Raw genomic sequence first — 27911 nt, 5'->3', positions numbered from 1 at the left:
GCTTTTTGAAACAGTTCTCTTTACCCGTGATCACTGAGTGACGCCTGGGGCAGGGAGGCCGACCAAGAGTCAGGGGCGAGGGCTCCCCCACCGTCCTTCCTCCCCCCACGCCACGTCGCCCAGTGGCATCATGGAAAGAGGATTCTCCCATGCAAACCCCGGAGCCGGAGCGGAACGGGGAGCGCAGTTCTGCACCCCGTACCCCCGGGGCACGGACACGGCCACAGCACGGGGGGCGGAGGGGCCTCGGGGACACGAGACACTGGGGAGAGAGAGGGAACCCCGCCCGCAGCTGACCCCAGGCACCAGCGACGGGACGCGGCGGGGCGGGGCTGAGTGGCACAAGGGACGAGGCTTTTAGCAGCGAGTCCCCCCTCCCCTCCTTTCGGACGAAGAAGGAAGACTTGGGCCCCGCAACTGAGAAGAAAGAGGAGGGGTCAGCCTCTCCCCGCATGCGGCCCGGGAGGGAAGCCCCGCCCCCTTCCCGCGGGGAAAGGGCACCCATCTCCCATCGGAAACTGATCAATAAATTACAAAGTAGAGGAAAGGGAGGCGGAAGTTTGGGGCGGGATTTCTTCCTGCCCTCTTCTTCCCCCCTCTCAGTCCAGTGCATGTGGTTTGGTCCAGGCCCAGTCCATTTGTGAGGCGGGGACCAGCATCCCCCGTTCGTCTGTACAGATGGTCCAGTCCGCGGCGCGAGCTCCCCAGTACACTCTCCCTGGCGAGACCATACTGTGGGCAGGAGAGGGAGCAGCCCAGCCTCTGAAAGGTTCTTCCGTCCGAGTGAGGTCACCTGCATTGACGCCAGGCGTGAAGATCCACTGTGCCGCCCCGATCCCCAAGATCGCCCAGTATGGTCCTCACCTGGAAGCCTACACTAGCAGGAATAGGTCCGGACAGAAACGCCATCTGCCCGGGAACTCCCAGAAGTCTGGCCTGAAGGAAGAATGAGCATTGGTTCAGCGCGCGCACACACACACACACACACACACACACACACACACACACACACACCCGCCCAGTGAGCACTGGTTCAGTAAAGCGCGCTCACACACACACACACCCGCCCAGTTCCTCCTCCACCCAAGCGTCCTCCCTTGGATTCCCCCTCCCTAGAAGCCAACGACTCCCCCAAGTCAGTTTCCATTCCTTTCTCAAAGCCTCAGATTCCTTCGAAATGCCCCAGGTGACACTGGAGGAGTTCATTTCCCACCCTGGAAAACGGGGTATGATAGGATTAATCCATTCCACACCCTGGGGAGGGAGTTGGCTTGTTGGAGCGGTCCATTTGTCGTGGGTGGGGAAAAAGGGACTAGACCATTTCAGAACTCGGGAAGGCTGGTGGAATGTGGAGATGGTCTCTCCCCCGACACCTAAGAAGGGGAGGGGAGCAGAGGCTGTCCCATTTAGTATCCGCCCACCTTCCGGCTGCAGCTTGCGGAGAGGGAGCCCCGGCGAGCCCAGAGCCCCTGCTGCGGCCGAACGAAAGTTGGGGGGCAACATCTCAGCTGAGTCGGGGGTTACACCTCGGAGGTCCTTCTCTCGGAACATCTTCCGCCAGGATGGGGAGCGGCTGAAGGACTTGGCACTGTCCTAGGTATAGGGGTGCAGCCAGCTGGTGAAGGACTAGGGCCACGTTCCCACTCCACTCCTCCTTTTGACCCCACCACTCTCCGGCTCCCTCCGCTCCTTTAGCCCCGCCCCTTCCCTGGCACCGTCTCCAACCGCGACTCCTTGGGCAAGTCAAGCCCCACCCCTTTAGCTGCGAGTCTAGAGGGGCAGCTGGGAGAGTGGAGTCCCCTAGGCTTGCTGCTGCTGCGCCCACCTCATCCAGCCGCCTGTCTGTGCCCAAGGAAATGAGGTTGCTGAATTCCTTTTCCAAGAGCTGCCGGGCCTGCAGGGGAGAGGTGGGAGAGAGGCTGCAGCGTGCAGTCTGCAAGATGGGGATGCTCGGTGTGCCCCGGGCTCGGCGGCAGCTCACCTGTGCATTTTGCGTGGGGATCTGCAGAAGCAAGGCCAGGTCGGAGTAGTCGAAGGTCTCGTCCAGGGCGAGCAGTGCCCCGTGCACCCCGCTCTCCGTGAGGTTCGTGGCGAATTCCTTCAGGCCCAGCCCGGACACCCAACCCATGACCCGCTCATTGGACCACACCATCACGTCTGGGGATGGAAGGGACCCTCAGTTGCACCCTTCCTGGGGCCTGACCCTTCATTTATCCTGTTTCTCCAACCCCATTTCCTCTTCCTGTCTCCACCCAGTCTTCCCTGGCCTCCCTCCCCTTCCCTATTTATGCCTCCTCCAACCCTGTCCCAAACCCCTGCACATGGCTCCCAGCTGGACTCATACTTTTCTACTCACCTCGGATCTGGGTCTGACTCTCTTCCCGCCTCCGCTCCAAGTCCTTCCTGTCATAGTTGAGCCGTTTCAGGCACATGATCCCATAATGCAGGCTCACCCTGAGTAGCAGAGATAGCGGAGTCACAGAAGAGCCCCACAACCCCAGTGACTGTTTTCCCTGTTGCTTGTGGTTTTCTGGAGGCTGGGGAATTGCTCCACTGGATCTGTTCTATCGATTGCTGACCATCCCAGGAGCCGGGATATTTTTTAAAAAACAGTTCCTGTTAGCCAGCCTGTAAGGAGTATGGGGTCAGCTAGCCAAGCTGTCTCAGGACTTGGACTATTCCTATTGGACCATCTTAATGGGTGGAAGGGGCACAGGAATCTGGATTTCCTAACAATCCATGCTAAAGGACCAAAGAGAGTCCAAGATGAATTAATTCCCACATCACTGGTCCTAGTTGCCAAAGACTCTCTAGAAGTGGGGGCTTCCCCCACTTGGAATGTCGCCACAGGCCAGGCAACCTCACCTGTGAAAGCTGTCCACCATCTTGAGCTGACCCCGGAGTTCCTTCTTGTTAAGATGATCTAACATTCGGGCATCCACCAGCGACTCCATGAAGTAGCTGCGGTACTGGGGCAGCCCCAGGCTGGGCAGCCAGTCGTTCCCCACCCATTCGTGGTTCATGTCGCCATATGCCAGGATCTGGGGCCATGGGCAGGTGGGGGAGCAGTCAGGCCTTCTGACCCCTTCCCATGTGTGTACGAAGGGGTACAGTCCAACCCTCTCTCTCCCAAATCCAAGGTTGTTCTTTCTCTATCCCATAGCAGGACAATGGCCAGCCTCTGCTCAGGACAACGGGCTATTCAAAACTGTTTCCTTCTCCTTCATAATGACAACACAGGCCCTTGTCTACTCAAAGCATCATTATCACTTGCGAACTTGCTGAAATTGCGGAATCTCAGACCCTAGGCTACTGAATCGAAATCCTCATTCTTACAAGAGCCTCAGGTGATCTGAACAGTACATTTAAGAAGTACTAGTCTAGCATCCTCCCAAGTCAGGACAATTGATCAGTCCAATATCACTACTCCTCCAAGTCCGCACAACAGATTCTTCCAGCGTAGCTCCCTCCCCAACAAAGGATAACGGATTCATCTACCACTCTTGCGCTGTCCCCAAAATACTAGCCCGATGCTACATCTGGCCCAGGACAATATTCTGGATCCACCCCCAAGTCCTTCACTCCTCCCAGCATGAGGAAACAATCCATACCCTGGGCTATTGGAAACAAAGACCCAACATAGCTCCAGTACCTCAGGTGAGTTCATACCTCTCGCCCTCTTGAGAATAAAATGTACCTCCTTCTACCCAGCTTCTTCTCAGCCTGATGTACCCTACCCACCCACAACCCCGCCCCAAATGCTTTCCCCTTTTGCCCCAGTAGTGGAACAGCCCCAATTCCCTCTGCCTAGGGCAAAGAGCCGCTCAGCGTTTCCCTCTAGTTATAGCAATGAAACAGCCCCTGGAGCCCGCGCAACCAACCATAATGGGATGACCCGTGCACCACTGAATGGAACAGTCGGGCTTCTACACCAGCCCACCAAGTCACAGTGACAGCCCTGAGCAGAGCTCCGCCAGCGCCCCCCCGCGGTGAGGATGGAATGCTCCGGCGAGGGGCGGGGCGGGGCGGGGCTCGGAGAAGGAGGGGCGTCCATGCAGCGTGCACAGCCTGTTCATGCGCCCACGACCCGCCCCGCGCCCCCTACCTGCTCCCAGCTGATCTCCTTGGTCTCCTGACCAGTTAGTGGGAAGAGGGGAGAGAAGGGGTGGGTTAAGGGGCAGGCGGAGGAGGGCGGAAAGGACGAACGGACGGACAGACAGCCACAGACTCACCCGCCACCCGGCCCCTGCCCAGGGAAAGTTAGTGCCACCCCCAAGGCCACGGGCAGGGGGCACTCACAGGCTTGGTCGTCGCGGTAAGGGACTCCATCTCCTCGTGTGTCATCCACACGTTTCCTGTGGACTGAGGGGCGAGAGGTGTTATGGAGGTTGGGAAAGAGCTGGACAGGGGAGGGGAAGAGAGTCGTGCTCCTGGAGGAGCCGAATTAGGCATGGGAACACATAATTTTCTGTATGGAACAAAATGATAAAATGTTAGAAGGCAGTAAATGCCATGTGGTTAAAAAAAAAAAAGTGTTCGTGTATGATGGTGGTGGGGACTAGTTTAGCTGTTGAGTTAGGGAGGCCTCTTGGAGGTGGTGACATTTGAGCTGAGACCTCAGGGATGCGTAGGAGCCGGCCTCGGAGGTAAAAAAGAGGGAGCGGTGCTCCAAGAAAAGGGACCAGCAAGTGTCAAGGAGCAGAGTAGAAAAGGAGCTGGGGAAGGGGCCCCTCATTGTGGGACTTGTAGAGAACCATATGAATTGGGATTTTTCTCCGGAGTAGGATCCTTCTGCTGCGGTGTGTAAGACAGACTGAGGGTTGGAAGTAGAGGGGAGGCAGGGAGGCCTGAAGGGTGTCCCACCCTCAGAGGTAATCCAGGTGAGAGACTGCGGAGCAGGGTATATCTGACAAGACAGAGCTAGAATGAGCGGACTCAGGATTGGCTACCCTGAAGACGGAACTCTGAGGATTGGCTACTCCAGCGGGGGCTGGGATTGGCCCTGGACACTCACGGTGCGAGAGGAGGCAGGAGCAGAGGGTGAGGTGAGTGAGACCATCTCCTGGATGGCAAGGCGCAGCTTGAGCCGGTGCAGTGGGTTGCTGATGCCGATCTCGCGCTGGATCTCCGTGTCTGACAAGTTGGCCATGATGGCACCACTCTTGACATTGGCCCGGCAGGCGGCCACATACCACGCAGGCATGCCTACCCACAGCTGGACCAGAGGGAGAAAGGGAGGAAGGGGTGGACATGAGACAGAGAGACAGAGATATATCACAGGAGAAATGGGAGAAGGACAGAAAGAAAGGGGGAGAGGGAGACCGAGAGGTGGGGAAAGGCAAGTGGGGGAGAAACAGAAAGAAATGAGGAAATTAGCAGTGAGGCAAAGACATCAGGAGTCAGAGGGAGACACAAAGAGACGAAGGACAGTCAGAGAAGGGTGAGCCCAGGGTCAGAGGGGAGAGAAGGGGACAGAGATGAGAGGCAGAGAGGCGGAGAGAAAGAAGCAAAGCACATTGAGAGAGAGACACAGGAAGAAAAACGGGGAATGACAAAAACACAGAGATGAGGAGAGGCAGAAAAATAGAGAAAGAGAATCCCAGAGACAGAGGCATGGGAAGACACACAGAGAGAGACAATAGGACCAAGATGGGCATGGTGAGGGGTGAGGGGAGAAGGAAAAAAAAGCAACAGGAAGGTCCACAAGAAACCTGACCCCTCCCAGGGCCTCAACCCCCAGCTCCCTTCCCCCGACACCTCTGGGCCAGGAGGATAGCACAGGGTCAGCCAGCCCGGACTGTGGGGCTCTCGGAGGGATTGGGGATGAAGAGTCAGAACATTTCTGGACCCCAGTACCTCTAGCCAGGAGACCACAGTGGGCCCATCCCAAGCAGCAAAAGGCAGGCCCTGGCGGCAGGCCTCTTCCAGAAGTTCATGCCTGAAGAGAGAGCGCCAGGCAGGAGGTCTCAGGGGTAGAGACACCTAGCCCTCTCGGATAGCTCCCTTCACCAACTGCTCCCCCGCCCCGTCCACAAAAACAACTTTTATGAATGTAGAAAACATGGCAGAAGGTTAAAAAAAAACCCAAATACCTGTGATTCTTTGTAATCCCCCTCCCCCGACACACATGTACACACACACCAAACAAATGAAAAGAGGAGGGGAAAAAAAACCAACCCTCTAGGAGTTCCCAAATTTCCAAGCAAGCTCAGGATCTCGGATGCCCCTTCCCAGAATTTTCTTACTTATGACCAACCCTCCCCCGCACATGTACCACACACCCACACTCACTTCCTCTTGTTCCTTCGGTCCTTATCTCCTGGGCCCGTCAGCTTGGCTAGCCCCAGAGGGTCAGTGGCCAGTGTCTCGTCTGAGGGTGTTCCAGCTGGAGGCAGGGAGGGGCCAAAATTTGGAGAGTCTCAGAGGGGAGGCAGAATCTTTGATGCTGGGGGGTTGAGAAGGATGCCAGGAAAGCAGAGGCCCAGAGGGATTAGTAAATGAGGCCACACAGAGGGAGTGATAAAACCACACAGGAACCAATGTCACCTCCTAGGCAAAGAATTGGAGAAATCCCCCAAATAGAGCTGATTCACTAGACTGGCCTTGGTAAGGTGGCAGTGGTATGCTGCTAAATTCTTAACAACTGGCTCCCTGGGGAAGAAAAAGTATTTCCTGATTGGTAGTATTTGCCAGTTTCCATGGTGTAAATAATCCCACCAATTTCAGGCTACCGAATGTGATGTCAAAGCAGCTCATAAAATTCCTGAAAATTTGACTAACTTGGATTTCACAAGTCAGACAAGCAAGCTCCTCTCTATTTAAAAAAACAAAAAAACAAAAACAGGTAAATGAAATAACAAATTCATTTGTCCAACCATCACTCAGGCAGGCCTCAGAGTGCCCATCTTGCCCCTTCTCCCCTCAACTTCTGCCAAGGTTCCAGTGCTCAAAATGCATTACCAAATGATTGCGGACAGGATTGTATGTCAAGTGAATATGTAAAGAAGGGGGAAGGAAGGAATAAAGAAAGGGAGAGGAAATCAGGGGACTCACCCAGAGAAGAGCTGTCCCGACCTGGTGGTCCCATCCTCCCCTTCTCCTTCTTGCCAAAGAGACGGCCTATGGATGACTTGATGCTCTTCTTCTTGGGAGCTTTGTGCAGGGAATCTGGGGTGCCTTCACTGGGTGAGCAGGACAGAGTGAAGCTAGATCCCATCTGGTAGGTTCCAAGTCTTTGTCCACTCCCATCTCCTCCTCCCAAGCAAGTCCCTCCCTGTCTCGTCCCTTATTCTTACTGACCTTCCCCGAGATGGCCCTCCATCCTCCAGGGATCCCGCCTGCAGTGCCAAGGCTTGCGTCATTCTCTCAAGGCGGGCAGAGCGAGGAGTGGGAGGTGGGGTGTCTCCTGGGATTGCTGGCCCCTCCCCTCGGGGAGCCACAGCTTCCTCCTTAGGGACATGATTCTGTAGACAGGCAGAGTTGCTACACTGAGTTGGAGGGATCATGTTGGGGGCTCGTCATTAGCTGGGAGGTATGCCAGGTGTCTAGGATACCCCTGATTTGGACTATCACTTCTAAAGATAGGCTAGGTTAAGTGGGAGTGAATTGCAGAAATATAAAGGCAATAACTTCAGTCTCTCTGGAGCTTGATGAGCCCATATTTCTACTGTCTTAGCTTCTGGTGTCAGGAGTGGGATCTGCTCAGTTTCAAGGAAATCTAATGAGTTACAAGTTCTGACAATAGGAAAGCTGAGTTTAAGGCAATAAAACAGGGTTATAGCTCTTGTGCCTGTCTCTAAGGTCAATTCTGAGGCCATTATGGTAGTTCTCAAATGTACATTTAGTCACAGAATATATATATATATTCTGTATCCAGTGGTTAAGTGGTTAAGACTTGGTGCTCTCACTGCTGGAGCCCAAGGTCTGATCCCTGGTTGGAGAACTAAAATCCAGCAAGCTGCATGACATGGCCAAAAAAATTAAAAATAAAAATCCTATGCAGAAAGGTAATGCACAAAGTAGGTAAAAGTAGATCAGATCTGACTAAAGTACAAGTTAGGGTTCAGGAATCTAGTGACTCAGCCTCCCCTTTGCCCCCCTTTTTTAAATTTTAAAAATTATTTTTAGCTGCCCTGGGTCTTCATTGCTGTGCATATGCTTTCTCTAGTTGCAGTGAGCACAGGCTACTCTTTAGCTGCAGTGCACGAGCTTTTCATTGCAGTGGCTTCTCTTGTTGTGGCGCGTGGGCTCTGGAGCACAGGCTCAGTAGTGGTGCACGGGCTTAGCCTCCCCCCAGCATGTGAAATCTTCCTGCAGAAGGGATCGAATCTGTGTCCCCTGCACTGGCAGGCAAATTCCCAACCACTGGACCACCAGGGAAGTCCTCCTTTGCCCTTTGAGTTGAGCTTTTAGGGGAAGCTAAGGTTGCTAACATTGGTGTGATGGTTATTGTTGCTGTTTGTTAGGGAGCCCTGTTTATGACCTCCCTCCACCGCCACCACCACCACCAAGCTGAGGAGACTTAAGAATACTCACAGCTTTGTCGGTGCCCTCACGGGCAGGGCTGGGGGGTGCCAGACGGGGTGTTGAGTGGCCAGAGCTGGGAGGGGAGGGGCTGGCGAGGGTAGAGGTGGTGAGGGAGGGGGGCAGTGAGCAGCTACTGCGGTAGCGGCCCAGCGAGTCCAGGCCAGAGCCTGACACCCGGCTCTCCAGCTCTTCTGCCCTTTGTTCTGTTGTCTCCTTCTCCTCTTGGATTAACCTGAGGAGGGAAATGGGGAGATGGGATGAGAGGACTGAGGCAGGCAATAGGAGAGGGAGCCTGGGGGGACTTCCTGGTGGTCCAGAAGCTAAGACTCCATGGTTCCAATGCAGAGGATCCAGGTTCAATCCCTGGTTGGGGAACTGAGATCCCACATGCTGCACTGCACGTCCAAAAGGAGGAGTCTGGGGATCCCAGTGGACCAGGAAGGCTTGGTGGAGCAAAAATAATTCTGGGGGAAGGCACAATGAGGTCTTGGTGGATCCCTGATGGCCTCACAGGTTCAAAGGGAGTCCAGGGATCATGTCAGGCTCTGGAGGCTATGGAAAGATTAGGGATGACAGGATGACCAGAGTGTGCCTCAGGATGACCCTGATGATGTGCAAGTGGCTCTGGAAAATCGTAAATGGATGACTGTGGGCAAGAGGTCAAGTTCTAAGGAGGGTAGAAAGAGCAAGCTCATAACAAGAAAAGGCTGAGATCAGGGACTCTGCAGTCAGTCTGGGATCTGGGACGGTCATAGAGACATTTGGTGAGAGTCAATATCTCCAGTCAGAACGAGCTGGAATGGAAGACGGTAGTCAGGTTGATATGTTTGCTGGGGCCCATGCAAAGTGTGTGATCAGAGAATTGCTAAGTAGGGCAATTGCTGGGGAATCCAAGTAGACTTTATGTGATGGGGGAGTCAATAAACTGAGGATTTTTGTTATATCAGGTAAAAATTCTTGTTATCTGGAGTCGAGGTTCAGGTGTTTTGGATTGGGGACCTCGTGTCGAGATTCTTAGGGTACCGGGAGTCTCTGGGTAATGGTTGCTTGAAGTCAGGAAAGCCGTGATATAATGGAGGACTCTTGATGGATTGGATTGTGATTTTTGGTATCTGAGGATGCACTCTTGGGTATTTTGGGAAATTGTGAGTACTGTTTGGGGGGGGGGGTGTATAATGTATAAATAGCACATAGGAGACTTCTGGGTATTTCCTCAGGGATGCCTGAATAGTGTTGGGCTGGAGGAACTCCTTGAGGATGGTTAGGAAAGGAGTTGGGCTTAGGTATTCAGATCAGTCTCCAGAGCCAGAGGGGCTGTGGGCTTAGCTCAGGCAGGACGAGAGAGAACTGGGCCAGGGCTCACTTGATCTCTTTGTTGATGGCCTCCAGCTGCTCCTGAAGCATGATGGCCAGTGTCTGAACATCTGCCTGCCCGCTGGGGGACAGCAGCTCAGCTCCAAACATCCCCTCAGCCTCCTCTTCATCTGAACCATCCAGCTCGCCAGGGAATGGAGGTGGCATGGATCCCGCAGGGGCAGACCTCTCCCACTCCTGTCTCTGTGTGGAGACAGAAGGATGGCAGGTGGACAGGGGCCAGAGGCAGACGCTGGGTCTCCCCTCACTGCTCCGGACCTTTCCCACCCTCCATGACCCCGCCCTCATCCGTTGACACTAACTGCCCCCACCCTGTGGTCCAGTCCCCAGTTTCCCCAGCCCACCTTTCTCTCTTGGTGGGGCCCTTTTTTTGAGCCCCGCCCCCGACACCCCCCACAACCTCCCCTGAGTCCACTGTTTCTTTTGACACAGCCCAATTCTTTTCTTCACTTAGCCCCGTCCATTCTAGGATTCTACACCTTGCACATCACCCGCCCCCCAAACCCTCTTCCCAGCCCATCATTCCTCTAAAGTTCTCACCAGGCAGCAGGACATCCACGTGAGGAGACATCCAGGCAAGTGGGGATGGTGAAAGAAGAGAAGACAGTGTGGGCCCAGGAAGCCTTTCTTCTCCGCTAGTCCCCGCCCAGAGTCCTGCTTACGGGGCACCACCTCTTACTGCTGCCCTCCCAGGCCCTGCTCAGCCCAGGCCCCAGAAGCAGCTGCTGACCTTAGAGGGTTCATCCTTGACCCCTGACCAGCGGCCCCTCTTGCTTGCCCGGCCACTGCCAGCCCCATAGGGGTCCAGATGGGCACCAGAAGGTAAGGTGGGTGCTTGAGAGTAACGGAGCTCCAGGGCACTGCCAGGGAGAGATCTGTGGGCATGGAGAGGGTGGAGACCAAGGGGTCAGGAAAAGGAACTAGAGGTCAGTGGTCATGTGGAAGGGCTTGGGGTCAGAGGACCGGAAGAAGGATCTTATGTTAAAAGTCAGAAAAAAAAAAATGGTCTGGGGCCAGAGATCATGAAGTCAGGGGTCAAAAATAAGAGGGGCCAGTGGAAGTCTCAGGAGGATAGGGAGGGGAATGGGGAGAGTTGGGAAGCAGAAGGGATGTGCTTGGCCAAGGGGGCCCCATGGACACAGGAAAGTTACTGTCACCTGGAGTAGGACGACGGTGGCCTTCCCCGAAGCTGGTCAATCTCCATCTGCATCCGCTCCATCTCAGCCAGGAGCTGCTCCTGGGGGAGGAGGTTGGAGAGGCCAGGTCAGAATCTGCCCCCTTCTGAGATCAGTCCCTCCCAGCCAGGCTGATTCCAGCCCCAGCAAAGCCTGCTCCGTTTCTCTGGCCCTCACCCACCAGGCTCCTCCCTACCTTGTTGAGCAGCAGCTCATCCTGAAGCTTCTTCATGTTGGCAATCTCCTCGCTTAGTGAGTTCTGTAGGGGGACAGGGGTGCAGTGAGGTGCCAGAACCTGGAAGCAGCCTCCAGTGCACAAAGGCAGGCCTGAGGGGACCCCAAGGGGAGTGGATGGGCTGGAATGGTGAGTTAGAGGGTCGTGGAGTGAAGATGCTGCTGAAAAGGGGGAGTCCCTGGGAGCCCAGAATTCAGCATCCTGTGTAATTTCAGCAGATTCAGAGTTTGAGGGCCCATAGGGTTCTAGGCTTGGGGAAACACCAAGAATTCAGTGTATAGGTGCCCCAGAATTCAGCTCTAGGGTGTTCAGGTGAAATAGTGCTGGTCCCAGCAATAGAGCAGTCTGTCAGATTTGAATTCCAGATGCCTAGATTTGAGGAGATCTCAGATAATGGTTTGGGGAAAAGTCTGGGGCCCCAAGATTCCAGTTTATGGGAGTCCTAGATTGGGGCGCACCTTCTCCTCCAGGGCCCCCATGCGCTCCTTGAGATGAAGCTGCAGTCGTTCGTTGGACTCGCTCAGCAGCTTGTCCACTGTCTCGGACAGCCGCTTATTGTGGTCATCGTTCATCTTCTCCCGCTGCCGGGCCTGCCCGGAGGAGAGCAGGGCACAGGCGCTGGAACCCTGAGCGCTGCCCCTGCTCCCAGCTCCCACCCCCTTCAGCCCACCCTCTCATCTAAGGCTCATCCTCCAAGCCTCAAAGCCCCCTCACCCGCTGCAGCTCCTGGTTCTTCTCCTCCAACTGGGCCTCCAGCTGCCGAAGCCGCTCCTCAAAATTCCCATGACGTTCCTCAGCCTAGAAGTTGGAACCCATGGCATCTGACTGTCCCACTAGGACCCGGTCAGGCCCCAGGCCCCACCTCCTCCAAGGCTGGCTTCCAGGCCCCGCCCCTGGAACTCTAGGCTCCTCCCCAACAAAACTCCAAACCTCGCACTTGAGTCTCAAGCCCTGCCCTCTCTATAAGCTCTGTCCCCTTCTCAGTTCAGGTCCCACCTATCCTTTTAGTCCAAACTAGAAAACAGCCCTGAGTCGGGAAGATCCCCTAGAGGAGGAAATGGCAATTCACTCCAGTATTCTTGCCTGGAGAATCCCATGGACAGAGGAAACTGGCGGGCGCTACAGTCCACAGGGTCGCAGTCGGACACGACTGAACCGATTTAGCAGAGAACACCACCTCTCACCAAACCTCTAGGCCCTTCGCCCATTCTAAGTCACGTCCCTTTCTAGATCCCACGCCCTGCCCTTTCTATCTGAATTCAGGCTGTAGGTCTTCAACCCCTCCAGATTCTAGGCCCCGCCTCCCCTAAGCCCCTCCCCTTCGCCCCAGAGACTCCAGGCCCCGCCTCAGGCCTCCCTCACTTTATTGAGAGCCGCCACGCGCTGGGCCAGCTGGGCCTCAATTTCTGGCAAGGTCTCTGCCTTCTGCAGGGTCTGCTGCAGCTTCTGCTTGGCGTCGTCCAGCCATTCGGCCAGCTGACGGCTCTTCTCTTCACTCTGGGGCACACAGACAAGGGAAAGGGAGAAGCTTGGTCATATGGGCCACAGCCTCGCCCCTACCGCCCCTCCCTGGCCGAGCCCCCACCTGTCGGTACAGTGACTCCTTGCTGGCCAGCTCGTTTTCCAACTTGTCGTTGGCGTCGTGCAGAGAGGTGGCCTCACGCTGGGCACTCAAGTAGCGCTTCTCTAGCGTTGTGATCCGTTCCTCCATATCCTCCCGCTGCGCCAGCGCCTGCAGAAGGGACAAAGGACCGCGTGGACTACAGCTCCCAGAAGGTGCTGTGGGTAGCCTAGGCTTACAACCTCAATTCAGGCACCCCAGGGTACACCGGGAAATGAAGTCCCTTGCCATCTGGGTGTCAGAAAGATGGAACCACAACTGCCAAGAGCTCCTGAGAATAGCCAACGTTACGTTGCCTGCCCTCTGCCACCTGACAGATAAAATGGCGATACAGCACCTCCCATAAACTTTTGGGACAGTACTGGCTTATCATACGGATGACCTAAGGCCCAGGGGATGGAAAGTCTCCACTCTTCTTGGCCTACTCAAAAACCCAAGTCTTACATTTTTCAGCAACTTCTGGCACAACTCAGATTTAGAATCACAGAGCAAATGCCCTAGGGTTTCACAGAAAACAAAGGTCCCTTCCATCTGGGAGGCAACATCTCCCAAGACCTCCCAGGGTAGCACAAGTTTATAAAACCAGAGAAGGTGTTCCAGGGTCTCATGGGGGATGGAGTTCTGCCTGGAAGCTGGCGTGGTGAGACCACACTTCCTAATAAGCTCTCGGTCCATCCACACTTCAAATCCGAGGTAAAAGCCCCAGTGGATGATGAAAGCAGAAGTGCTCTCTCTTCTTTCTCATTCAGTGCTTTAAAGAATCCATGCCCTACATTTCTCAGCAGTCCCTGCAGCGTGGGAGTTGAGATCAAGGAGCTTCAGCCAGGATGGGGTGAAATACAGCCAATGGAGTTCAACCAAGAGGTGGGAAAGAATTTCCCAATGGTAACATAAAAACTACGACCAGATACTGGGTGACTACCATGTATGTGCCATGTACCAACTCTCTGACAAGGGCCATAAATCCCATTTTACAGGTGAGGAAACAGGCTCAGAGAGAAGAATCCGCACACCTTGTGGACTGAATCCAGGTTCATGAGTTCTGTAACTATGGGAAGAGGGGAATAGGGAGGGTTGGGGGGAGGGACAGAGGGCAGCCCAGCAGGGGCTCCGGCCTCACCTCCTTGAGGTCGCGCTGGAGCTTGGCGTTAGCTTCCTCGGCCTTACCCAGCTCGCGGTGGGCGGTGCCCAGCTCCTCCTCCAGCTGGCTCATCTGGCGGCACAACACCGCCAAGCGCTCCCGCAGCTGGCACACCTCCGCCCGCTGCCGCTCCAGGGCCTCCTCCAGCTCCGCCGTGCGCCGGTTCGAATCCCCACCAGGACCCAGGCCATTGGCAAGAGTCTGGAATGGGGACAGTAAGGAAGGAAAGCACAGAACTCAGATTGGGTAACAGCGATAGAATGCAAAGAGAAAGCTGATGGGGGTGAGGGGGAATGAAAGATCAGTTAAGGGCCATGGAGATCACAAATTTAGCTAGCTGACCTGAATCAGAGGTCAAAGGTCAGCAAGAGTCTGAGGGATTCAGATGGCCTAGAGTCTGTGAGAATCATACCAAACATTAAAGGGACCATCACAAAGTCACGGGGCTGAGTAGGACCACAGGCATGGGGGCCAGTGAAGAGCAAAGGAGAGGGAAAGACGTCCACCTCTTACCTGCCCATCCCCATCCTTGCCGGGCTCCTCTAGCCCCGACCGGCGCCTAGACAGCTGCTCTCGAAGGCTCAGAGTCTGGCAACAGGAAAGGGAGATCAGGGTGAAGGGGGTCCTAGAATCCCCGTTTTACTTCCCACTGGCTCTGGTCCTGCTGGGGCTACCCTTATTCCATAGTCGACCCTTCGGCCCTGTGTCCTCTTATCTCTCCTTAGCCACCCACCAGAGAGGAAGCCACCCTTAATCTTAACCTTAGCCTCCTTGTGCCCAGACTTACCCACCCAACCACTTCCTCCGAAGTCAGTTTTCCCTTAGCCGCCCCCAGCCCTGGTTCTCACCCTAGTCTCACTGTCACAGAGCAGGAATCTACTCCCCTTAGTCCTGCCCAGTGAATTTCACCTTAGGAACCTGGTTCTCCACAGTCCAACCCTGTTGGTCCTGTGCCCTAGTCCTGTCCCCAGTAGATTCTAGGGCCCGCCCAATCAGCTCCACCCCATTGGTAGTTCATTAGTCCCGCCTCCTTCTTGGCTACACCCCCACCTCCTGATTGCTCAGCTCCAGTTCCTCCTCTAGCACAGCCACCCGCTCCAGCGCCATTCGCAGCCGCTCTCGGACCTGAGGATGGGGGCAAGACCCAGTGAGATGGAGATCAGACCTGAGCAAGGACAGCTGATGCAGAACACCTTGGAATGGACCTGATAGGATGACATTATCATTCCTCTATTTATAATAGGTATGCAGCCTCAACCAGCTAGCAGGGCAGCCTCGCTCACTGGTATACCCCTATCTTATTACTTTTTTCTATTATCAGGTCTCAGTCTGCAGTAGTCTGTCTCAATCAATTTCAAGACAGTCATCATTCTTCCCACTTGGGCTATTTCCAAGCAATCACAGCCAGAATTTCTGCCATTCAAGACAGCCCAGCCGACCACGGGTTTCTGTTCTATATGCAGTCTCTTATTCTCATACCTTCTCATCCAGGGCCTTGTGATGCTCGAAGAGGGATTTTAGAGCCTTGAGTACTTCCACCTCGGAAGAGACCCCGCCCGGAGACTGGGCCTGGCGCTTTACCACGGTCATGCGCAGTGACCTCTCGTGCCTGGACACCAGGCATTCCAGGTGTTCTAGGAGAAGCTACAGGGATAGAGCACCGGGCCAAGGAAGAGTGTCAAGGGCAGAGAGGCAGAGTGCAGGAGGAGGATTCAGACAGGTGCAGACACAGGGAAGAAGTGGAACCGAGTAAAGAGGTGTGGAGAGACAGGTCCGGAGAAGAGAGGGATAACGGGTCGGTGGTGGGGCGGTCAGGAAGAAGTGGTACAGAAAATGAGAACGGTTATGGAGATAGGGGAGGGGACATGAAGGAAGGAGGGGACCAGAGGAGACCGCCCAAGTTGTGGAAGCAGGAAGAAGAAAGGAAGGCAAGAGAAGGTATAAAAAGATGGGTCAGGCTGCAACACCCAAGGCCCCGCCCATCCCGCTTAAGTCCCGCCCCCAAGACGCCTCACCCTTGTATTGTTCCGCTCCGCCTTCAGCTCCGCAATTTCTTCCTCCCGTTCCAGTAGCTGCTCCCGACACAAGTTCAGCTCCTTCGTCAGAGCCGCAAACTCCTGTCCAGTGGTGAGCAGAATTGTACAACCAGATCAATCCTTTTCCCATCTCCCTCATTCCAAAAGACTGGGAAGTGAGTAAGTCCCTCCCATCTCGGCCAAGTCCCTCCCCTTCAAGGGACCTAGGCCCCGCCCATCACAGGCAAGCCCCTCCTCCTTCCAAGAGTCAGGTCCCGCCCCTTCCGGCCGCCCTGCCCCTTGCCTTCGCGAGCAGAGGCCCCGCCTCCCTCAGGCCCCGCCCTGGCCCCGCCCAGACCTGGGGCAGCGCGATGCTGAGCTGGCGCTGCAAAGAGTCCTTCTCGTGGCCCAGTTCGCGCAGCCGCAACTGCGCCGTAGCAAGCCCGTCCTGCGCTTCGCGCAGCGTCTCCAGCAGGCGCTCGCGCTCGGTGAGCATCGTGACCATGAGGCGCTCCAGCTCGCCGCCAGCCTCGTCCGGGCCCAGCGCCGAGCCCCGCCGGCCATCCTCGCTGATGGTGGGCATCACCTCGCACATCATGGCGGCGGTGCTGGCCTGCGTGTACCGGGAGGGGGGCAGGGAACCGAGAGCGGCTTCGTCAAAGCGCAGGCAACGAAACTGAGGCACGGTCACTGGGATACTACATAGTGAGAACTGAGGCTAGACAACCCAAGCAACTGCACAGCAGAAACGGAAGCCCATCCATTCCGATCATGGTGCAAGATAAACGGAAACCCAATGCTCTCAGGAAACCAGACCTGGGTGAGAGCACTTGGAGAAACTGAGGTCAGACTTCATCTGACGACGGGGAGCAAACCTAGACTCAGTTTATTGGGAGAAACCAAAGCCGAGGGACCCACTCCCTGAGAGAAAGCGGAACGCTTGGAAGCCCCTCCCCTCCCACCCAAGGGCTTCCCAGGTGGCTCAGTGGTAAAGAATCCACCTGCCAATGCAGGAGACACAGGTTCGATCCCTGGGTGGAGAAGATCCCCTGAAGAAGGGAATGGCAACCGACTCCAGTATTCTTGCCTGGGAAATCCATTGGGTCCCAAAGAGTCGGACATGACTGGATGCATGCACATTCCCCTCCAGTCCAAATCCCGCCCCTGCAAGGGGCTCAGGCCCCGCCCATCATGGCACTGTGGGAAAATCAGTCTACCTATTCTGGCCCTGCTGAGAATTCCCTTCAACCTCACTGTATGAATGAGAAAACTCAGGCCCAGGAGAGGGAGACTATGTCTTCAGGAGGTCACTGGTAGGTAGTCACCTGTATAATGTCACAAGGATGGTCCTGAACTGCTATTCAGCCCAATTTCTGCCTCCTTCAACTGACCAGATATCTAGATATCTAGTTACAGGAGATTCTAAAGACTCTCTCCAAGCAGAGGGGAAAAAAAGATGGCATGGACCATGCTAGCCATTTCACACTACACGGGAATCCTAGATCCAGCTACTTCTCCCCTCAGGTCATAGGAATCTAGGTTCCCCTGTCCCTTCTGTCTCCCAGAGAGAGGAGTCTGAGCCTCCATCCTTCTCCTCCCCAGGCCCAGAAGTCCGAGACCAGATCCCTCTCCTTCCAGGGCACGAGAGTCTGAGCTTTCAATCTCCAACCGTATACCCAGAAATCTCAGCCTTCAGATTTCTCTTCCCTCAGAATTCAGGCCCCCAGGACCCAGGAGTCTGGGTGCATGAGCCGTGGGCGGGGATGAAGGGAGCTCTCCGAGACACTGCCCCCTGCTCACATCAGGTCAGACGGGTCTGGCTGGCCCAGCAGAAAGCAGGAGGAACTTTCACTCTGTTCTCTCCTTTCTTTCTCTCCCTTCAGGCAGAGGAATAACCGGTTCTCAGAGTGGATAATTCCCAGCCCCACCCAATATTTGGACTATATCTACAGCCTGGGACTGGAACCTTGGACTCCAGGGAAGAGAGGTAGGGACTGAGAGCCCCAGTCCCTGGGAGGGGAGGCAACTAGATGCCTGTATCCTTGGGTCTTTGAAGAGGTATATCTGGGAATCTAGACATCTGAGTCCCAACATGGGGAGGTCAGATTCAAGAAAATGTTTATAAGAGAGCAAGCCAGCCGTAAGTAAAAAAAAAAAAAAAAAATCAGCATGGTATCTAAAACTCAGAACCTACTCATGAGATGCAGCTAGGGATGTTTTCAGGAGGCTGCTCTAGAACTTCAGATTCCCTGAGAAGGAAACAAAACTCAACAAGGCTAACTGTAGACTCTAGACCCAGTACAGCATGCAGAAAGGATATATGCTTCCACATTTACAATGTGCTTGGGGTAAGAGCGTCACATGGGGCCAAATAGAGGGGCATATTCTGGAACCCAGGTCTAGAACCGTGAACCAGCCAAGAGCAATCCAATAACTCAAGAGTGTCTGGTTCACCCCCAGAACCCCAAACATAGAAGGGAGGGTGATGATATCTAAGGACAGACCTAATGCAATGCTTAACAAACCTAAGTCAGAAGCCAAACTAGAAATCAGAACCTACCAGGGACGAAAATATAACACAGAATATAACAGAGGTCACATTCTTGGTTTCTTCACATGTCTAGATAATGTTAGAACTCAGAGGGCAGAATATTTGCTCTAGAATTCAGAACATGCCCTGGAGCAAAGGAAAAAAACCTAGAAAATAGCAAGGAGTTTGCCTGGAACTTAGAATTGCCTGGGGGAGAATGCTGAAGGAGGCATTCTGGCAATTGAGAATTTACTGGCATAAGGACTGAGCTGGCAAAGGAGCTGGGGGTGGGGGTGGTGTGTTCTAGAAATGAGGACATTTCTAGGCTGAAGACTCCAGAACAAGAGAGGGCCTAGAGCATGTTTAGAATGCTGAAGTGGCAGATGGAAGAAGCCCACAGTCCACCAGGGGACAAGTTCTGAGCCAAGGTCACACTGGGGGAAAAGATAGACAGAGAAGGTGGGGATGGATGGGCTTAGAATACAGAACCTGAAGAAGGAAGGTGCAGTGTAATCCTGGGGACTTAAGACTGTAGAACTGGATGGTATATAAAATAGGGAGGTTCAGAGACTTCCCTGGTGGTCCAGTGGTCAAGACTCTGCCGTTTCACTGCAGGGGGTGTAGGTTCGATCCCTGGTTGGGGACCTAAGATCCCCCATACCTCACAGCAAAGCCCAAAAATAAATAAAATGAAATGCGGAAACATATTCTAGAACTGATAACGCAGTTTGGAGAAAAGCTACAGCCCATAAATGGAACACACACACACATTCTAGCACTGAGAATGCCCCTGGGAAAAGAACAGAATCTAGAACATTGCCAAGGATGTGGCTAGAACCTAGAACACACCCAAAATGAAATTTTAAAAGAAAATAAGCAAAGACTGGCTTCTTAAAAATTGGAATATGTCAGGAATTACTTGGCGGTCCAGTGGTTAGGACTAGGCACTTTCACTGCTGGGGCCTGGGTTGGATCCCTGGTCAGGGAACTAAGATCTGTGGGGGAGAAAGTGGTGGGGGGAGGAAGGAACATATCTAAGGGGAGGAAAGTGGGCTTGGCAGCTTGGCTTGGGAGCACTAATCAGAAATTTGAATTTACCTGGGGAATATCATGACTCGAATTTAGCATCTAACCTAGAATTTAGAACATACCTTGGGTGAAAAAGGAACAGAGATGTTCACTGAGAATATTCTAGGATTTAGAAATAATTCCACGAAGCACTGCCAGTGTGCCTGTTTAGTTGGAAATACGGAAGGCAATTCTAGATCACGAAATGAACCTAGGTCACAGAGCACATCTGGAGAAAGGGATGTATGCTCGGTTTATCAATCTGAGAATGTACTTGAAGGATGGGGCATCACGATATGAAAACATCATGATGGGGTGCTGGAAGCATCTCAAGAACCTGGGTCTCAGGGGAAAATATTGGAAACCCCAGGAAGCCCAAAATCTGAGCTGATAAGGGGATGAGGCAGGGGTTTTTCAAGGCCACCAGAGTTGATGGGCAATAGTGAGGCTGTAGGGACTTGGGTCCCTAAGAGTAACAGCTGAGCAGCTAGATACTTTGGAGGTCAGAGTTGAGGAACTGGACTCCTGAATCTTTGTGGAGGCAAAAGACAGGAGATGGAAGTTTGGAGCCTGAGTCCTTGTTGGAAGGGAGGGCAGGGGTAGATGGCTTTGATGAGCAGTACAGAAGGTGGGGTCTGAATTCCTGGGTCGCTGAGGGGAGACAGGATCAGGGACAGGGCATTTAGGTCTTCAACGGGGAGGACGGGCAGAAGCCAGCGAATTGCATTAAGAATTGCATTCTGAGCCCCTGAAAGGGAGGAATCATGGCGCCTGAATCCCTAAGGGGGCAGATGCTGGGGTGCCAGGAGGCTGGGTATATTTATTGCAGGGGAACAGGGCTTTGAACTGGGTCTCTAAAGGGGCAAAGGCTGGGAAACTGGATTCCTTCCTGGAGTGGTGAAGGCTACCAGCTGGGGCCTCTAGCCAGAGGAAGTGAGGACTGACAAGGCTTCCAGACCCGGGTAGGATCTGGATCCTCGGATTCCAAGATCCCTAAGGTGGACCAGGCAAGAACATTCAGAAGCCACGACTCCTCAAATAGCAGCTGGGGTCACCGCAACTGGGGTGCTGAGGATGGGGCTGAGAGCCTGGCCAGAGGAATCCTGAGGCCCGGGCGCCCAGGTCGGGGAGGGCCTGGGTATTCCCGGGTCAAAGGCGCGGCGAGGGGGATCCCCGCGCCGCCGGCGCCCCCTCCCCGGCGGCGGCAGCGGGAGGTGGGGGAGACAAGGCTGCCGAGAATGGTGACCATGGACAGCTCCAGAGCGGGCCTGTGTCCAGGGCGGCCGCTGAGCCGGCCTGGACCGAGGGACTCGGCCGGCTGTACAAGCCGGAGGACCGGAGATGGGCTGACTGGGTCCCCGAATGGGGGACTATGCCGACGCGACCGAGGGAGGGGGGGCCGGCGGCTCTAGCTGGGGGAGTCTGACACAGCCTTGGTCGGTGTCGATCTCCCAGGACTGGGCCGAGGAGGAGGATCTTGGTCCAGAGGGGGTTCCCGGGGCTGACCTGGGAAATTAAGGCTCCCGGGCCCTGGAGGAGGCGCAAGGCGGCAGTACGCCTGGGATCCTAGGGTTCGGTTGGTGACTCTGAGAGCTGGGAGGGACACGCCTGAGTCTCTGGGGTCGGGCTGTGAAATCTGGGCTGTGAGGTCCTCGGAGGAGAAGAGAATCCAGGTTCTCGGAGAGGCGGGGGAAGCTCGGCGAGGGGTCCCCCGGGTGGGCGCTGCCAGGCGGGCCGGGCTGGGCTCTTACCTACCTGGTCCGCGGCGGCTGCGGGCGGAGCTGGGCTGCAGGAGGGACGTGGGGGTGGGGTGGGGGGACCGGGCGGGGCCCCTGGCGGCGGCCGGGGCCCGGATCTGTAGCTCTGGAGCCCAGTCTCCGCGGCTCGCGCGGGCTCCGCGTCTCTTGCTCCGGCTTGGGCGCTGGGGTCCCCCTCCCCTTCACGGTCTAACAGCCCTTTACCCCCTAAAATAGCCCCCTGCCCCTGTCACCGTTCAGCCTCCCCCCGCGAGGCCGCAGCCACCAGATCTAGGGGTGCTCACCAGCGCCCCCCAAATCCCACCTTCCCCCGCCAAAAAATTCCTCCTCCCTCCTCCCCCCCGCAACCAGCGCTGGGGCGGTCGTGGCCCCTTTAACAGGAGACAGACAGACGGCGCCGAGTGGCCAATGGGAGGCGGTGTCGAAGCCGGCCGGCGGTTAGGCCCCGCCCCCGCACTGCCTGGGAGGGGTCGCGCGGGCGGAGAGCGAGAGGCGGGGCTAAGGCGGGTCGGCCAATAGGCACGCGGCGTGAGGCGGCTGGGGCGGGAGGCGGAGCCCGGCATGGGGATGATGTCACCTGGAGCGAGTGGCGCGCGGCGTGGAACGCCAGTCGCGACCCCGGATTCCGGCGGTGGCGCGCGCCTGCCCTCGCGCCGCACGGGACAGGAGGGTTGGGCGGGCGGCGAGGTGGGAGTAAAAGATGGCTTTTAAGATGGGGGCGGCTCCCGGAGACACGCGCTCGGGTTATAAGGTGGGATGAATGCCTGGTCGGCGAGTGCACCTTACTCTGCACCCCATGAGCCCGCCTCGGAAACTGCACGTGGCACCCCCACCTCTCGCGCAGACTATTGCGCGGCCGGCAGGGCTCCCCCGGCGGACTAGGCTAATGGTTCGCTCCGCCCCGCCCACACAGAGGCCGCCCACTGACTCTGGCGCGTTTCAGGACTCCTCTGTCAGACCAGCTATAGAGAAAGGGGGCTTGGTTTCCGCCCTCAGAATCTCGGAAGGGTAGGGGGGAGTTGTCTTCAGCTCTGATCCCGCGCTCAGACCCAGATCAGGTCCCAGCCTCCATCCTGGACTTATGGTTGGGAAACCGGCCAGCCTCTGTCTTCGGACCTGGCGAAAAGTCTCAAGTTCCGCTCTCAGACCCTGAAAAGGGTCTGGTCTCGACCTCAGCTTCTCTCCCTCCCACATCTCCAGACACTCCAACCCGTGGATGCAGGACAGACACAGACACTCAAGGAGGGTCAAAGATCTTTAAATAAGGAGTTGGTGACAATAAATACTGTACAGGGGAGGGGGTGAGAGTCCAGATCTGTGGTTTCAGCCTCGAGACTCCAAGGACCTAAAAGGAGGGTGAAGAGAGGGGAGCCAAGCTCAGCGGAGAAGACAGTGGTAGGCATGGGAGAGAGAGCCAGGATTGGGGTTCCAGAGCCAAGACCCCAGGGAAGTGGGTTGAGGGATTCCAGAGAGAGCAGGTTCCCCATCTTGGGGTGGAAGTAAGCTAAGTAGGGGCCCCCAAGGTAGTCAGAATGGTTTGGGGTGAGAGTCGGGGTCAAGGGTCAGAATCCCAGAGAAAGGAGCCAGGGCTAGGGGTGGCAATCAGTGTCTCAGAAATTACCGGCCTGGTCTGGGAGTCTGGGGATGAGGGAGGCAGAGGAGCCCCAGGGGTGTGGTGGCAAAGGGCTCACGAGTAGCTCTGATGTTGCTGGCGCCGCCGGGCGGAGCGCATCTTCTCAAAGCGGGCTTCCATCTCCTCCAGCACTCGGGGTGTGTAGCGTACCACCAGCTTCACTGAGCCCTGGGCAGCCTTCAGAAGCTCCACTGCCTTCTCATGCTGCTCACCCTCAACGCTCTGCAGGGACCGTTCAGACAGTTCACCTTTATCCCCTTCCCCTCTGGCAAAGCCTGACGACCCCCAATCCACCCCTCCTGCCCTGTTTTTTGTCCCCACCACCTGGCCCCAGCTCAGACCTCATCCTCGGTGTTCCAGCCCCCAGTCCCTTATTCCCCAGAGTCCCAAGGGGGGTCTTTATATACCTCCAGGCTGAGCAGCCTTCCATTGCTCACAGTCCTCCCAGGCTGACCCCAACCACCTATCTAGCTCTGCCTCCTTCTATTCTAACCATAGTGGTTTTAATTATCTGCATGCCCTAGTCCATCAGAACCAAGTCCTTTCTCTTCAGCTCACAGGATTGCAGAGCCACAGTCCCTGCCTACAGTACCTTCAACCTAACATTCTTCTCCACCAACTCCTACTCATCCTTCAAAACCCAACTCAAGGAGACTTCCCTGGTGGCCCAGTGGCTAAGACTCTGTGCTCCCAATGGAGGGAGCCCAGGTTCACTCCCGGGTCAGAGAACTAGATCCCACATGCTGCAACCAAGACCTAGAGCAGCCAAAAACAAAAAACAACAAACTCAAATGTTCCTTAATCTCCAAAAACTTCCCTCATCTACACTGGTCTGGTGCCACATCTGGGCTTTCACAGTGCTCTGTGCTTCCTCATTATCTCCCTGGTTTAGGATTATTTCAGCCAGGGTCTATCTCCCTCACCAGAGAGGGTGTCCTTGGAGGTAGCAGCAGAGGCCAGTTACTCTCAGCATGTGTGCAAGGTAAGTTGCTTCAGTCGTGTCCAACTCTGCAACCCTATGGACTGTAGCCTGCCAGGCTCCTCTGTCCATGGGATTCTTCAGGCAAGAATACTGGAGTTCTTTCCATTTCCTTCTCCAGGGGATCTTCCTGACCCAAGGATCAAACCCAAGTCTCCTGCATTGGCAGGCAGATTCTTTACCACTGAGCCACCTGGGAAGCCCCCTAGTTACTCTCAGGGTCTGCAGCAAAGCCCAGAACAGGGTGAGACACAGAGGCAGCGTTCAGTGTGTTGAGTGAATATGAAAAACAGGGACTCTGCTACCTTGGGCAGACTATGACCCCTGCCTCAGCCCCCAACTCACCACACCATTCACTGACAGCAGCTGGTCCCCACGCTTCAGGCCTCCGTGGCGGTCAGCCACACCCCCAGGGATGACACGGGAGATGTAGATAGGCGAATTCTGCTCCTTGCCCCCCATGATGTTGAAGCCCAGGCCCTCGTCCGTCTTGGGCAGTTCCACTACCCTGGGATGTGCATGGCCCTCACTGGCTGTGAAGGCGGCCACCGTGGCCTGGGAAAGAGAAAGCCTTGGGAGGTGAGGACCCCCCACAATGGGCATACGCATTCAGGTAGAGGCTAGGCCCCCGCCCAGGAGAGGGATTCGGCCAGGGAGCTCTTCTCAAGAATGGGGCACCTGCCATACAAGTCAACACAAGATCACTCTGTAGTGACAGGATGTCCATTTTCGTCACTTTGGACACTTCAGACTGTCAAAGAGAAAGCCTCCATTTGCTGTGTGTGTCTTGAATCTCATTTTTTTTGCCAATCTCACTTTTTTACAGAGAGAAACAAAGGCCTGAGAGAATCTCGAGCCTCGTGCAAGCAAACAGCATCTAACCGTGATTTAGTAAGATTTCAGTGTTTAACCCAACTTCATTGTTTTCATCGTGTAAAGGTTTAAACTTATCTTCTGGTCAGGCATTTCATACTAGTTTCTAATTGTACTTGCTAATTGCCTGGAGAATTCCATGCACAGAGGAGCCCGGTGGGTCACAAAGAGTCGAACACGACTCAGTGACTAAAACTTTCACTTTTCACTTTCAAAGATACCTTTATATGACATTGAAGCTACAAATGTGAGATTATTCAAAATATATTATAAATACTAGTAGAGGTGATAGACAGATATGGCAAAAATCATGAAGGAGGAAACAGGAATGACTGGCTTTAGGAAGACGCTGAGCTGGACCATGCGATTCAGTGGATACCATGAGCCATGGGGTGGGGGGAGCCTACCTTGGCCGTGGCGTGGGCCCGGATCTCAGCACTGCCGGTGATGTCCAGCGTGTCGTAGAGCTGCTCATACACCTGGTGAGGACGCAGCCCTGCCTCAGGGAGCCGCCAGCCCAGCTCCTCAACGCAGGCGTCCAGGCCCGCAGACCCTCCCACCCAAGGGTCCGCTCCGCCCCCGCAACTCCGAAGCCGCGGAAACTACAACTCCCGAAGAACCCCTGGGCTGAAGCGCGGGCACCACCCCCCAACCCCCAGGAGCGCCGCCCCGGTCGCTGCCGGGAGGCGTAGTCCCTCGGCTCGGGGCGACCAGGAGGAGAACTACGGCCGCCCGCCCCGTGCCTCGGAGCCGCGGTGCTCTCACCTCCCGGATGGCAGAGCAGAAGCGGCTCTGCAGGACTCGCTGGAGGGCCTGCAGCTTCTGCGGGGGCAGCTCCCCGCTGCGCTGGAGCCGCTCGAGGAGCTCCACTGCCCGGGACACTTCTGCGGGGCGGGGGCGGGGCGCACAGACACACACTCAGAGACGCGAAGACGCAGAGAACCCGGAGAGACTGCGTCCAGAGACCAAGTCAGGGCGAACGCAGACCCGGGAAAGAACAGCCGCGTCCCGGCCGGACACCCGCAGAGTCGCCGCGGGTGGCAGAGGAGAGACTGCGGCCAGCCGGGCGCCCTGCGTGCCCGGGATCCCCACAGACACCCACGCAGAGGTGTGCGTGCAGCGGGCGCCCCCTCCCCGGCCCGCTCGCCCACGGACCCTCCCACACCCCCCGACGGCCGGACTCTCGGCGCCCCGCCCCGCCCACCCCCGCCGGGCCCGCCCACCCGCCGGGGTCTTGCCCGGGGAGGGGCGGGAGACTGGGATGCAGACCCGCGGCCGGGTGGGCAGGGCCGCGGGGCGCGCTTACCCCGCTCCAGCCCCAGCGGCTCCACCAGCGCAGCCATGTCCGCGCCGCCTCTGCGAGGAACCCGCCTGCCGGTCGCCGGCGAGGAGGGCGGGGCTGCTCGAGGCCACGCCCCGGCGACGAGCGCCCCCTGCGGAAGCGGGGCCCGGCGAGCGCGAGCCTGCCCACCCGTCTCGAGTCGTGTCTCGCTGCCCTGCCCTCAGACCCCATCCAGGTGTTGGGTTAGTGACCCCTCCTATTGCAGCTTCTGTCTGCACCACCTTCCATCTCATCTGTCTGTCCTGCCCGCCTCACCTGTCTGTCTCCTTTCTGTCCGTTTTTTCCACATTCATTGTGGAAAGATTGAAGTCAGGAGAAGAGGGGACGACGGAGGATGAGATGGTTGGACGGCATCATAGACTCAATGGACATGAGTTTGAGTGAACTCTGGGAGTTGGTGATGGACAGGGAGGCCTGGCGTGCTGCGGTCCATGGGGTCGCACAGAGTCAAACACGAACTGAGCGACTGAACTGAACCATGTCACACATTGGGCCCAAGATCATGGATACAGTGGTGAGCAGGGCAACTAAGCCCAGTGCCCTCCTAGAGCTTATTCTATGACGCGGGTGGTGGTGGAGACGAGTAGACAGATATGAGAGTAGGGAGGTGACGATCTAGGAGAGACACTGGTGGAAAGTCCTTGGAGGTAAGACCTTCATGAGGTGCGGCGTGGGTCACTTTCCAGGCAGAAAGAGCCCCCATGGCAGGATAGCAGAGTAAGGACTGGAGTGGTTTGTGAGGAAGGCGGAAAGGTTGACAGGACATAACTGATGCACCGCCTTGTGTGTTGGCTTATTCATGTTGAGGATTTTGGACTTCATGGTAACTCCCGAGGGTAAAATGCAGTAATCACATGTGTATGTTAAGATCACCGTGGACACTGTGTGGAGACTGGATTGGATGGGAGCAAAACTGGGATCAGGGGTACCGATCAGGAGGTCATCCTTGTAATCCTGTGATGAGCAGAGGCGTGGAGGGTATGTGGACAGATCTGGAGATGTTTGGATGTGTCTTGATTGTATATGAGACCTGAGAGGTGGAGGAGAAGGGGCTATTAAGGTGTGTGTGGGGCCTTTTGCTAAGATGGTCTATGCTGGTGACAGGACAGTGGATATTTTGACTTTGAGGAGCCTGTGCAGTAAACCAGGCCTGCAAGCAGTTCTGAGGCCAAGGTGGTAAACAACACCAGGAGAGTGGACAAGAATGCTAGAGAGAAGAGAATATAGAATGAAGGGGACTGAGGACTGAGTCCTCAAAACTCCTATTGTATAAAAGTCGGGAAGAAGACAAAGAATGGCCAGAAAGGTAGGAGGAAAACTCAGCTGGGAGAACCACAAAAACAGTGTTTCTGAAAATGGAAGTGAGCAGTGGTATCAGATGCTCTAGAGTCAGAGACCTGTAGATGCAGGCGAGGCTGGAGAAGCCTGGCTGTTGTTCAACCATCAACTGACACAGAAAGTACATCCTCAGTTAACCTCACCATTAGTGGGATGGAATCCAGAATGGGGTTTTTGCAAAGTGAGAGGACTAGAGCAGGTTTGTTTGCCCTCTTGCCATCATAGTATGTTTCTCTTTTCATTTTAACAACAACAACAAAGAAAAGAACATAGTTATGGACTTTAAAACAAAATGAAATAATAC

General features: G+C 55.6%; 3 protein-coding genes across 9 annotated transcripts; 1 reads left to right on the top strand and 2 right to left on the bottom strand.

The window, feature by feature from the left end:
• Positions 1–2: 2 nt before the first annotated feature.
• Positions 3–21714, bottom strand: PPFIA3 (PTPRF interacting protein alpha 3). Of its 5 annotated transcripts, none has more exons than XM_042232303.2 (29): positions 21441–21714; positions 16446–16700; positions 16088–16189; positions 15552–15716; positions 15123–15197; positions 14586–14660; positions 14052–14273; positions 12896–13042; positions 12673–12807; positions 12025–12108; positions 11769–11900; positions 11272–11334; positions 11058–11137; positions 10631–10775; positions 9890–10083; positions 8536–8758; positions 7300–7463; positions 7054–7181; positions 6292–6385; positions 5857–5938; positions 5015–5215; positions 4300–4362; positions 4106–4132; positions 2866–3041; positions 2357–2454; positions 1982–2157; positions 1826–1894; positions 1422–1593; positions 3–936 (listed from the first exon to the last, which is right to left on the bottom strand). In XM_042232303.2, the coding sequence occupies exons 2-29, from the start codon at positions 16683–16685 to the stop codon at positions 878–880; spliced, it is 3591 nt and encodes a 1196-aa protein (XP_042088237.1). In that variant the 5' UTR covers positions 16686–16700; positions 21441–21714; the 3' UTR covers positions 3–877. The 5 variants fall into 5 exon arrangements, with proteins under 5 accessions (XP_042088237.1, XP_042088236.1, XP_027834402.1 ...); XM_042232302.2 differs by lacking the exon at positions 21441–21714 and having other exon boundaries at positions 3–793; positions 865–936; positions 16446–20882; XM_027978601.3 differs by lacking the exon at positions 21441–21714 and having other exon boundaries at positions 3–793; positions 865–936; positions 9890–10077; positions 16446–20882.
• C14H19orf73 (chromosome 14 C19orf73 homolog) lies at positions 16684–22690 on the top strand. The gene is given in 5 exon segments (XM_027977944.3): positions 16684–16754; positions 22174–22234; positions 22236–22378; positions 22411–22453; positions 22455–22690. Coding segments are annotated over 5 exon segments (459 nt in total). The 3' UTR covers positions 22596–22690.
• Positions 22685–26307, bottom strand: LIN7B (lin-7 homolog B, crumbs cell polarity complex component). Of its 3 annotated transcripts, none has more exons than XR_003591594.3 (6): positions 26234–26307; positions 25693–25811; positions 25335–25406; positions 24400–24609; positions 23068–23297; positions 22685–22787 (listed from the first exon to the last, which is right to left on the bottom strand). XR_003591594.3 is itself a non-coding variant. In XM_027978599.3 (6 exons), the coding sequence occupies exons 1-6, from the start codon at positions 26268–26270 to the stop codon at positions 22766–22768; spliced, it is 624 nt and encodes a 207-aa protein (XP_027834400.1). In that variant the 5' UTR covers positions 26271–26307; the 3' UTR covers positions 22685–22765. The 3 variants fall into 3 exon arrangements, 2 of the variants coding, with proteins under 2 accessions (XP_027834400.1, XP_027834401.1); XM_027978599.3 differs by having other exon boundaries at positions 23134–23297; XM_027978600.3 differs by lacking the exon at positions 24400–24609 and having other exon boundaries at positions 23134–23297.
• Positions 26308–27911: the final 1604 nt, after the last annotated feature.

This window comes from Ovis aries, chromosome 14, assembly GCF_016772045.2.
Source record: "Ovis aries strain OAR_USU_Benz2616 breed Rambouillet chromosome 14, ARS-UI_Ramb_v3.0, whole genome shotgun sequence".
In the NCBI taxonomy this organism is placed as follows: domain Eukaryota; kingdom Metazoa; phylum Chordata; class Mammalia; order Artiodactyla; family Bovidae; genus Ovis; species Ovis aries.
This window is presented reverse-complemented; position numbering and strand designations above follow the sequence as displayed.